Source organism: Salvelinus sp. IW2-2015, linkage group LG2, assembly GCF_002910315.2.
Source record: "Salvelinus sp. IW2-2015 linkage group LG2, ASM291031v2, whole genome shotgun sequence".
Classification (NCBI taxonomy): domain Eukaryota; kingdom Metazoa; phylum Chordata; class Actinopteri; order Salmoniformes; family Salmonidae; genus Salvelinus; species Salvelinus sp. IW2-2015.
Genome location: NC_036839.1, coordinates 20,142,781 through 20,154,848, shown reverse-complemented (window position 1 = coordinate 20,154,848; position 12,068 = coordinate 20,142,781). Strand labels below are relative to the sequence as shown.

Genomic DNA, 12,068 nt, shown 5'->3' with positions numbered 1-12,068 from the left:
GAATGTAAGAGATAACAGTGAAGGTTGTTTTGTTGCTCTGTAGCTTGCTGCCTTTCAGCTTGGTTTGTTTGCTGTGGACACTTGGTACGTGGTTACTCTCCTTTTTCAAGATCTGGTCCCTCCATGTATGGTGTGGGGCTTCAGCATGTTTGTGTTGAATGTTGATGCAAGCCTCTAGGGCTCTCCATCCCTGTTCCTTTAGAGCCACCGTCCAGGAGGTTTTCACTCCAACCCTAATCTAGCGCACCTGCTTATAATAATTACTATAATATAATAAGTCCCAGTAGGAGAGGGACAGTGGAGTGGAGGACATTTCCTCTCGTTACTGTATCATGTGTATCAGAGAATGACTGCCTCTCACATGGTATCCTATATCCCCTATACCAGCGGTATTAAAAGCTTACCCTACAAGGTATGGAGCCTACTGGTTTTCTGTTCTACATGATAATTAATGGCACACACCTGGAGTCCACTCTAAATTAGAGGGGAACAATGAAAAAAAGCTGTGGAACTGGCTTTGATGTCCAGAGTTATGTTTGAGGGCCCTATACAGTGTAATGCTTTTGATGCAGGGCCCCTGGTCAAAAGTAATGCACTACGGTGCCTACACATAATACCCGATAGCGTTGAATTATGTTGTTAGACATTTTTACAAAAAAATGAAAAGCTGAAATGTCTTTATCTGCCTCACAAAGAAGGGCACCTATTGATAGATGGGTAAAAATAAAAAGCAATAATTGAATATCCATCTGAGCATGGTGAAGTTATTAATTACACTTTGGATGGTGTATCAATACACCCAGTCACTACATAAATACAGGCCTCCTTCCAAACTCAGTTGCCAGAGAGGAAGGAAACCTCTCAGGGATCTCACCATGAAGCCAATGGTGACTTTAAAACAGTTAAGAGTTTAATGGCTGTGATTGGAGAAAACTTAGGATGGATCAAAATTGTAGTTACTCCACAATATTGTAGCGACCCGCACAGACAGCTGTGTGTTATGTGTTAGGCTAGGAGGTGGTTGTGTTGTACTGACCAGTACCCGGTGTTCGCGGGGTCCGACATGTCAATCAACCTGCTATCTGCCAATCACGGGAATGCCTGGAATGTTCTGATGCCGGGCATCCTGGTGGTTGGCGGAGTGGCGTGGAGGGGGGTTGGGCAGGGGGGTGGAGCATTGGAAGTTAAGACCAGGTTCAGCCTTTGTTCTCTCTCTCTTACGTCTGGGCTTCACAAGAGAAGGTCACGATTGGCTTGTGGGTTATCTGTCATCTATTTGGCGTGTGCTACGGCCCAAACAGTAGCCTGTGTAAAGTTGGTTTAATAAACCGTCAATTCGCAAACTCAAGCCTCTGTCTGGACAATTGTTCATTTATGATCTAGTCAGGTCATTACATTGGTGTCAGAAGTGGGATAATGTAATGACCTGACTAGATCATAAATGAACAATTGTCCAGACAGAGGCTTGAGTTTGCGAATTGACGGTTTATTAAACCAACTTTACACAGGCTACTGTTTGGGCCGTAGCACACGCCAAATAGATGACAGATAACCCACAAGCCAATCGTGACCTTCTCTTGTGAAGGCCAGACGTAAGAGAGAGAGAACAAAGGCTGAACCTGGTCTTAACTTCCAATGCTCCAACCCCCCTCCACGCCACTCCGCCAACCACCAGGATGCCCGGCATCAGAACATTCCAGGCATTCCCGTGATTGGCAGATAGCAGGTTGATTGACATGTCGGACCCCGCGAACACCGGGTACTGGTCAGTACAACACAACCACCTCCTAGCCTAACACATAACACACAGCTGTCTGTGCGGGTCGCTACAATATTAACCTAAATGACAGAGTAAAAAGAAATTAGTCTGTACAGAATACAAATATTCCAAAACATGCATTGTTTGCAATAAACCACTGAAGTAAAAATGCAAAAAATGTGGCAAAGAAATTAACTTTATGTGCTGAATACAAAGTGTTATGTTTGGGTCAAATTCAAAACAACACATTACTGAATACCACTCTACATATGTTCAAGTGGTGGCTGCATCATGTTATGGGTATGCTTGTAATCGTTAAGGACTGGGAAGTTTTTCACAATAAAAATGTTTACGGAATAGAGCTAAGCACAGGCAAAATCCTAGAGAAAAACCTGGTTCAGTCTGCTTTCTGGGAGATGAATTCACCTTTCAGCAGGACAATAACTTAAAACACAAGGCCAAATCTACACTGGAGTTGCATACAAAGAAGACAGTGCATGTTCCTGAGTGGCCGAGTTACAGTTTTGACTTAAATCTGCATGAAAATCTTAGGCAAGATCTGAAAATGGTCTTTCAATGATCAACAACCAATTTGACAGAGATGAAAGAATTTTGAAAAGAATAATGAGCAAATGTTGCGCAATCCAGATGTGCAACGCTCTTGCCTTGTTCACACTACAGGCCTTAATGCTCAAATCAGTTCTGTTTTTCAAATCCGTTTTGGAATAATTACTGTCCAAACAGCAAGTTACAAGCGACCAAATTGGATTTGTGCGTGTTCAGAGCTCAGACAATAGTAATTTGGTGACATGGCTCAAATTTGACTTGAGTCACTTCAACCTGCCAATGTGAATAAGGCTTTAGAAACTTGCCCAGAAAGACTGACAGCTGTAATCGTTGGCAAAGGTGATTCTAACATGTATTTACTCAGGGGTGTGAATACTTATGTAAATGAGATATTTCTGTATTTCATTTCCAACAAATTTGCTAACATTTCTAAAAGCATGTTTTAACATTCATTATTTGGTATAGTGGGTAGATGGAATGATAAAAAAATGTTTTTAATCAATTTGGAATTCAGGCTATAACACAACATGTGGAATAAGTCAAGGGGTATGAATACTTTCTGAAGGCACTATATATAGTACCCTCAACAGTACACATTTTGTTGTATCCCCAGACAAGCACACCTGATTCACCTGAACAACTAATCATCAAGCCCTCAATGAGTTGAATTGGGTGAGTTTGTCCGGAGCAACAACAAAAATGTGTGCTGTTGGGGATACTCAAGGACTGGAGTTGGGAAACACTGATATAGGGGATAGGGTGCCATTAGGGACACGACCACTGACTCATGATGTGACTTAGACAATAACAATGAGTTAATGAGAGAGTACTAGAACAAATTCAAACCACAAGCCTGACTGGCATCATAATAACAACAACTATTCATCCCTGGAACATTAACCAGCATCCTAGTGGATTCATGACTGACAACTAGTCATTTAAACCATTTTGGGAGTTCTTTACAGATTAGCATTCTAGAACCAATTAATGGAATAGTACTAAAAGTGTCAGTCAGAATGGACATAGTTAAAGCAAGAAGTCTTGAAAAAGAATAGCAGTAGAGTGAAATGAACAACTTTACTCACCTTCAGTATTCTTGGTCTCCGACTTTGAAATATCTTCCTCAATCCTTTGCCCAATTTTCATGCTTCACATTTACTCCAATGTTCTTTGACAAACAAATATAGTGTTCTGCATTTTAATAGCAGCTGTTTTATAAGTAAACATCCTCCTAGTTTAAATAGCTTCTTCAGTGTACGTCTGCTCTCCTTCCCTGTGCAGTGTGCATGCCTCCCCTCTTAAGTAGCTTGAATGTTTACATTCTGTTACCAAGGAGATAGTCAGCCAGGCAGGCCAACAGTAGATTAATTGCCAGTCTGAATGGGCCTCTCAAACAAATAAAGGCAATACTGAGTGCATGCCTACAATTAGAAGTGATATCTGTCAAACGTTCCTTTTTCCTGTATGAATTAGCAGTGGTGGAAAAAGTACCCAATTGTCATACTTGAGTAAAAGTAAAGATACCTTAAAATAAAATGATTCAAGTATAAGTGGAAGTCACCTAGTAAAATACTACTTGAGTAAAAATATTTGGCTTTAAATGTACTTACGTATCAAAAGTAAATGTAATCGCTAAAATATACTTAAGGATCAAAAGTGAAAGTATTAAGCTAACCAGATGGCACTATTATCTTGATTTTTTAATTAACGGATAGCCAGGGGCACACGTCAACACTCAGACATCATTTACAAATGAAGCATTTGTGTTTAGTGAGTGCCAAATCAGAGGCAGTAGGGATGACCGGGATGTTCTCTTGATAAGTGTGTGAATTAGACAATTTTCCTGTCCTGCTAAGAATTCAAAATGTAACTAGTACTTTTGGGTGTCAGGGAAAATGTAAGGAGTAAAAAGTACATTATTTTGTTTAGGAACGTAGTGGAGTAAAAGTAAAAGTAGTCAAATATAAATAGTAAAGTAAATACCCCCCAAAAAACTACTTAAGTAGTACTTCAAAGTAATTTTTACTTTACACCACTGTGAATTAGTAATCATATTACACCAAAAATTGATTCAGTCACAAGCTGTTCTGACACTCAGCTCTGTAGTTAATCAGTATTATGCTCATTTTTCACGTGACATGTATGGGGTATAGCTTTGTCTTCAAAATAAAGCCTGTTACGCAGAGCACCCCTTGTACATGCTTTGGTCCATATGCCTGTCAGCATTTCAGTACCCTTTAATCTATTACTTTATGTTCCCCTTCAACTTAGTGAGGCTTTATACAAATCATGTGTATTGTATACAAAAGCTCATAACAGCGATGGAACTTAGAGTTTTTCCCATGGTAGTTTGAAAACTGGTTTTACACATTTTGTATTGTAAAATAGAGTGCATTGTACAAAATATACAGTACCTTCAAGCTTACATGGAAACACAAACCTGTTTTATTTATGAATATAGAGTCAGTGTATAACTAACAGACTGCAGAAAGCTCCTATATGGAAGTATGCAGTTTATAGTTTACCTATTACCACCATAGCCCATATTTTGTGAAAAATGCCATCACATTATGTACAATGACTTGACAGTGTTGGGCTAGAAAAGTGTTATAACAATAGTATTATGAACCTTCCGTTCATGCCTAATCCAATCCAATGTTTTCTGTGATGATTAGTAGACAGTTTAAGAAACATCCTAGTTCATCTTGTTGAAGGCCATGTTGTCAGGTCAGAGGTCAAGGAGCTTGGATGTGATGTCACACAATGTCCTCCTATCCTATCTGAGAAGTCACCGGTAAAACCTGAAGATTGTGGGGAATATCTTCTTATGAAGATATTGTACCCGTTCCTCTTGTGTTCTCAATTTTTCAAATTCAAAGTAAGGGATCTGGTTGGGAACATACAGACAAAGACCAATGTCAGATAGGTCTTCATGAGAAAATAAATACCCCTAGACAAATGTAACTCAGTCACAGAATGACACAGAAAATGACACATTACATTGATTATAAAGATGAATTCAAAGCACATACAGTACTAACACACATTCCACACACCTCACATTGTGTGTCTATTCTAGCCTGTAACCAGGAGTGGAGTTCCCCTACCTGAACCACTTCGTAGCCCATTCTGCAGAGGTGGCGTCTCTTTGTGGCCTCCTTTCCCAGAAGGTGATGGGTGTTGCTGCAGAAGCGGTCCTGAGCATCCAGGCACAAGGCAATCCTACATAGAGGAAAACAATTCACCTGTTATCTGACTGGCCATTTTATTCAATGGGTGATAAGTCGTGAAATGGAATAAGTATCATTCTCTGTGTCCGAGGATCTGCCTGAACAAGGTGCTGTGAAGATTTGCTCATTGGAATAAATTGTTGTATTTCAATTGAATTGAATCTTTGGAAATAAGGACCACTTATTGGGCACTTCGCAAAACAGGGTGATTGGTAGATCAGGGAATGAGTCTGTGCAGCACCCTGTCAGACTGATCCTCTAACAAAGTTCCAATGGCTCTAACCTCCTATGAGTGTGGTCCCACTGTGAGAGAGGCAGGACAAACCCCTCCTCATCCAGACAGATCTCCACGTCTATGGTGTATCCAGGCTGTGTGAAGACCCTGGTAGAGTAGTAGGTCTTTCCCTCTAGCAGCTTGTTAAGAGGGCCCTTCACCTGGTTGTACAGGTAGCTCTCTACAGGGCTCTCAAAGGAGTGGTCCATGGAGGAAAACTTCTTCACATGGAGATGGTAAGGTAATCTCGGGCCCTGTACAGAACACAGTATAATATACAGTATATACATCAGAATGAACTTAGTGTTCAATCCAACTACTTCAAAATAATATTTTTCATTCAGTGTGACACGTGAAGGCCTATTGTAAGAGTCAGAGGGCTTTAATTTGACAGACAATTTTGCATAATTATTGTATGATTTATTTGTATATTTACACTGTTATTAGGGAGGTACTCACCCGGTAGGTGCACTCGAGTGAGATAGAGAGGTTGAGTTGGGTTAGCTGGCCTAAGGCATGCTTGTCCAGGGGCTCCCCTTGTGCTGTGAAAGAATAGCAGCCTTCATCAGACACATACATAACATGACTCTGGCTAGCTCAGCTGTGGACAGTGACAGAACTGTGCTGCTGGTACAATGGAACTTAAACCAAAGAGTATTTCTGACCATCATCTGGAGGAATTTAATTTGCAACTGAATGGAAAGGACAAAACTGACCCTGTTACATAGACATACACACACGTGGCATGAAATTGTGCACACATACTCAAATGTAGCCCTTTTACTTTTGCTCTCACTTTTTCTTTTACACACACACAGACAGAAACTGACTAGCCTACCTTGCAACCTCTGTAGGAAGTAGGGGCTGAAGACTTTGGACACAAAGTTGAGTGGAAACCTCTCCAGGTGAATACAGGAGTGGAGCACCTCAATCAGAGCCCTGGGCTGGAACTGAGAGAAGCGAGAGGACAGGACACTCTCCAGCTTCTTAAACATCTGACTGGAGCACTGGGGCAGGTAGCTCAGTCTCCCCATGGCAATGATCTGCCGGGCTATCTGGGATGTGGTATACTTCTCTGAGTTGCAAATAAAGCTCTCAGCCACAGCTTCGAATATGGGCTCTGAGCGACACCTCATCTGAAGGCAAAACTCCATCACCACGCTTGTGAGTTCGGGGTCTGAGTCAACTATTTTGCCTGGCAGGTGCTTTTCCATGGCTGTTATGAAGTCTTCATCATGCTGACCGAAATGCATTAAGGCAGCTAGAACTTTGATGAGCTCTTCATCTTGGAACGATCTGAATACCCTAGAGGCCCGTCTGCTCAGCTTCACAATCAGTGCAATGGCTTGCCTCTGTTGTAATGCCACCAGGGAGTGGAAGATGTCACTGATGTTGATGGCTTGTAGTCTGTGTGTCAATTTCTCTGTGTGTCTGTGCAGTCTTGACATGAGATCTTGGCAACGGTGTGGGTCCTCGAGCAGTGCAAGGAAGGAGTACACACGAGCGGTTTCATTTTGGGTGAGAGCCTCACCCTCATCAATGCTGATGCTCACGGAGTCGAGAACCTGCTCGACAATCTCTGACCTCTTCCCCTCCAGATTATAGGCTACTTCTCCAAGGTGGCACAGGTGAATGACCCCAATGTCTGTTTTGGAGAGGTGTGTCCTCCACTCCTCTTTCAATCTGGAGACAATTGAACTTTGATAGTCCACACCAAACTCAACACATACTCCCAGTAAGGTTGCCAGACCCTCAGTTCTCTCATTGCTGGAAGCTTCTTTCAAACGTGTTAACAACTCAGGTAAAACCTCAACCTCAAAAAGGGATTTGACAGAAAGTGGCTCCACTTTTAAGTGCCCTAGTTTTGTTGGTGAAGCACTGGTTCCTAATTGGGTGTCAATGGAAGGCTGTCCAGCTGTTTTGGGCAAAATGTCTTTCTCCAGGTGATCCCTTAATTCGTAGTCTTTCTCTTCTGGAAATGGGAGGTTACTTAACTGTTGCGCCACCGCCCCCATCTCACGTGTGTTATGGAAGCAGCCTAAACTACTTTTTACACATAGTTGTGCCAGTCTGGCTTTAAAAGAAACGTCCGATTTCAATATTCTTCCAAGTGAATCTGAGTGACGTATTAACCCCCGACTACTAGTCATAAAATAGTTAGGAGAATACTGACACACAGCCCTAACTGAGGAAGAAATGCTGACAACTGACTTCATGCTTGAAATGATGTAATCTCCCTCTGAATTACAGTGGAACCTAGAATAATAAGAACATAAAATTGTGTTATTATGCATGCAGAAACATTATTATACTTCATTAATTACATTGCAGTCCAGTTTGTTACAGTACCTTCTTTAGCAGCAACTTCCATGCACCAAAAACACACAGCACTCTTTCACTTTTGGTAAAATTCCCGAATGAACATTCCAGTAAAAGACATTGCCTACCTTACATCATCATTAGCTTTTGAGCACAGTTCATATTTTTTTCTTTAAGTGTGTAGATTGCTTACCTCGGTTCGAATAAATTGGAAGAACTGACGAGTCACGGGCACTTACGGAACTGGCATTGTGTGTTCGGTAAATACCTTGTGTAATGTCACATGTGTCACTATTTGCTGCCATCTGCTGGCAACATGTGTCCATGAAGGCATTTCACGTCTCCAATAAGGCTTATTATTATGCCATCATATCACCTTTAATAACAAATATATTACAATATGTATCAAAGCAATAATTGTATCTGCAAAAACTGGTTAAGGGCTTGTAAGTATCTGCATTGTTGGTTAAGGGCTTGTAAGTAAGCATTTCACTGTAAGGGCTACACTTGTTGTATTCTGCGCATGTGATAAATAACATTTGATTTTTTCTGATTTGAGTGTTTGACAATATGCAGACTGATATTAATTTCAAGACTAAGTTGTAAAAGTAAGATATATTTTTCTACTACTGTTACTACTAGATGAACAAATTAAACTGCATTAAATAAAGGAATTTAAAACAAAGGATTCGAATGGAGGTAAATATTGTCCATTTTCATTACGAGTGGTTCAAAGCACGAGCCTTGTGTCAAAAGCTTTTTTTTGGTGTAAAATGTGTCAAATTCGGTGACGTCATTGCTTAATTGCGGAAGAGACTCCATCGACAAGAATCCCATAATGCAACGGACAGCAAAATTCATAAACAGGAATTCATGATGGCGGCTGACAGTGACGTGAGTACAGTACTGGTGTACAGTTTATAAAGTAAACATTGCATCATATTAACAATGTTTAGAAAATATTGGATGTTAACGTTATTTCCTTTACAGCCGGAGTCGGAGGTCTTCGAGATCACTGATTTTACCACGGCGTCGGAGTGGGAGAGGTAGGTGGATACTGGAGATCTCTGGCTAGCTAAATTAGCTTTAGCTAACAACAACAACAGTAACGTTAGTTGTGAATCATCATCAGACTCAGACTAGTTAGAAGAATTGGATTAGAAGCTATTTATGGCTGGCCAAATATAGTTCGCCTGTTCCATATAGCTAGCATACTATGCTGAGTATATGGCAGACAACGTTCTCGTCTCCTGCTGTCAATCACATTGCTCAATCGGCTAGAAAGCAACCGTTCTTACCAATGTTGACAGCTCAGCAGAGCCCTACATGCACTACATGGCCAAAGGTGTGTGGACACACTTGAAATTAGTGGATTCTGTTATTTCAGCCACACCCTTTGCTGACAGGTGTATAACATTGAGCCCTACGCCATGCAATCTCCATAGACAAACATTGGCAGTAGAATGGCCCGTACTGAAGAGTTCAGGGACTTTCCATTATAGGATGCCATCTTTCCAACAAGTCAGTTCATCAAATTTCTGCCCTCCTAGAGCTGTCCCGGTCAACTGTAAGTGCTGTTATTGTGAAGTGGAAATGTCTAGGAGCAACAATTGCTCAGCCACGAAGTGGTAGGCCACACAATCTCACAGAACGGGACCGCTGAAGAGCGTAGCTCATAAAAATCGTATGTCCTCGGTTGCAACACTAAACTGCCTCTGGAAGCAACGTCAGCACAAGAACTGTTAGTCGGGAGCTTCATGAATTGAGTTTCCATGGCCAAGCAGCCACACACAAGCCTAAGATCACCATGCTCAATGCCAAGCGTCGGCTGGAGTGGTGTAAAGCTCGCTACCATTGGACTCTGGAGCAGTGGAAACACGTTCTCTGGAGTGATGAATCACACTTCACCATCTGGCGGTCCGACGGACGAATCTAGGTTTGGCGGATGCCAGGAGAATGCTACCTGCTCCAATGCGTAGTGCCAACTGTGAAGTTTGGTGGCGGGGGAATAATGGTCTGGGGCTGTTTTTCATGATTTGGGCTAGGCCCCTTAGTTCCAGTGAATGTAAACATGAATGCTACAGCATACAATGACATTCTAAACGGTTCTGTGCTTCCAACTTTGTGGCAACAGTTTGGGGAAGGCCCTTTCCTGTTTCAGCATGACAATGCCCCTGTGCATAAAACGAGGTCCATACAGAAATGGTTTGTCGAGATCGGTGTGGAAGATCTTGACTGGCCTGCACAGAGCCCTGACCTCAACCCATTGAACACCTTTGGGATTAATTGGAACGCTGACTTCGAGCCAGGCCTAATTGCCCAACATCAGTGCCTGACCTCACTAATGCTCTTGTGGCTGAATGGAAGCAAGTTCCCGCAGCAATGTTCCAACATAAATTTGGAAAGCCTTCCCAGAGTAGTGGAGGCTGTTATAGTAACAAAGTGGGACCAACTCCATATTAATGCCCATGATTTTGGAAAGAGATGAGCTGGTGTCCACATACTTTTGACCTTGTAGTGTAGCTTGTCCTTCCTTATCAACAGTATTTCCCAGAGCCATTTATTTCGGGATTGTGTATGTGCGTGCTTGCTTGCGTGCGTGCGTGCACGCCTGCTTGTGTGAACACTGCTCTCTGACTTCTGCTGGTATATGTTATGATCCCCATGTTGTTTGCTAGGTTTGTGTCCAGAGTAGAAGAGGTTCTGAATGACTGGAAGTTGATTGGGAACAATTCAAGCAAACCACCAGAGAAGGTAACAATAAACCCTCATTCAATCAGACCTTAATGTTATGTAAGAAGCACCATGCATTAATAAGCAGCGATCTGGTAAGCTTGTTGAATTCATTCATGGATGCCCTGATTGTCGTCTTGATCCAGGGTGAATACACCAGTGGTACCTGGGAGGAGAAGACCCAGGATATCAATTTTGCTGATTTTAAATTCTCCGTAACGCACCACTGCCTGAAGCAGGAGTCTGAGGAGGGCGAGGGGAAGGAGGAACCTGAGGAGGGTACATTGCCGCTGCGGCTTTTATTTATAATCCCTGTTATCATATTTGTCTCATAGGAATTGTCACTCAGTGTTTCCCCTAGGATTTATTTCAGCAGTGGTAGCAAACTTAGTGTAGTGTGTGTGACCAGTAATGCGGTCTCCAACCTAAAATTTTAGAGGTCCCTTTCTTGGCTGCAGATAATTTCACTTCTAAAAGTAATTATTCTGTAAACTCATACCCAAATAATGTTGGTGACTCGTCCTATACGTGTATTTATGGCCAAAGCATAAATTGGACAAAAACACTTCAAAAACCCCACCTGTATCTCAAACAGACCATTTAAAAAGTCTTGCTATTTCCTCACAGAGTATGATGTCATCCTCTGAGGAGGATAAGCTGGCAAATCAGTGGTCTAGAGGAGGATGAGCTGGCCAATCAGCAACTACTCAAATTAATATTTGTAATGACCGGTATATGCCCACACCATTCTGTTAGGGTATTCCCACACCATTCTGTTAGGGTATTCCCACACCATTCTGTTAGGGTATTCCCACACCATTCTGTTAGGGTATTCCCACACCATTCCAACACAGAAACTATATGATGAGACTATATGGATGAACTCCACAGTTTTGTCTGGACCACTGCTCTGCTCTCCAGCAACAGAGAAAATCGTAGTGGATGTTAGAATATAAATGAAGTATATAAATGAAGTTTCCCACTCTGCTCTCTCCCCAGATGCCTTCCCCACAGCCATGCAGGACCTGCTCTGTATGAACAATGACTTCCCTCCCAGGGCCCACTGCCTCGTCAGATGGTGAGTACAGTACTCCAGGTCTCCTAACCTCCGACCTCTAACCTTTACCTCTTACATTTATTTTAAGATGGGAATTAAAATGACTGAAGATAGACATTCACAACTGCT

The 12,068-nt window shown here is 42.0% G+C and overlaps 2 protein-coding genes across 2 annotated transcripts in view; one reads left to right on the top strand and one right to left on the bottom strand.

The window, feature by feature from the left end:
- Positions 1–4,748: 4,748 nt before the first annotated feature.
- On the bottom strand, positions 4,749–8,431 carry LOC111976555 (FAST kinase domain-containing protein 3, mitochondrial). The gene is made up of 6 exons (XM_024005478.1): positions 8,343–8,431; positions 6,669–8,086; positions 6,290–6,372; positions 5,840–6,084; positions 5,434–5,548; positions 4,749–5,213 (listed from the first exon to the last, which is right to left on the bottom strand). Exons 2-6 carry the CDS (start codon positions 8,044–8,046, stop codon positions 5,115–5,117), a joined length of 1,920 nt encoding a protein of 639 aa, XP_023861246.1. The 5' UTR covers positions 8,047–8,086; positions 8,343–8,431; the 3' UTR covers positions 4,749–5,114.
- Positions 8,432–8,965: 534 nt separating this feature from the next.
- rab3gap1 (RAB3 GTPase activating protein subunit 1) overlaps positions 8,966–12,068 on the top strand; it is a 42,630-nt gene continuing 39,527 nt past the window's right edge. The window contains exons 1-5 of the mRNA XM_024005469.2: positions 8,966–9,043; positions 9,140–9,195; positions 10,828–10,903; positions 11,029–11,161; positions 11,882–11,960. Of these exons, the coding sequence (XP_023861237.1) occupies positions 9,023–9,043; positions 9,140–9,195; positions 10,828–10,903; positions 11,029–11,161; positions 11,882–11,960 (365 nt within the window). The 5' untranslated portion in view covers positions 8,966–9,022. The remainder of the gene's footprint in view (positions 9,044–9,139; positions 9,196–10,827; positions 10,904–11,028; positions 11,162–11,881; positions 11,961–12,068) is intronic.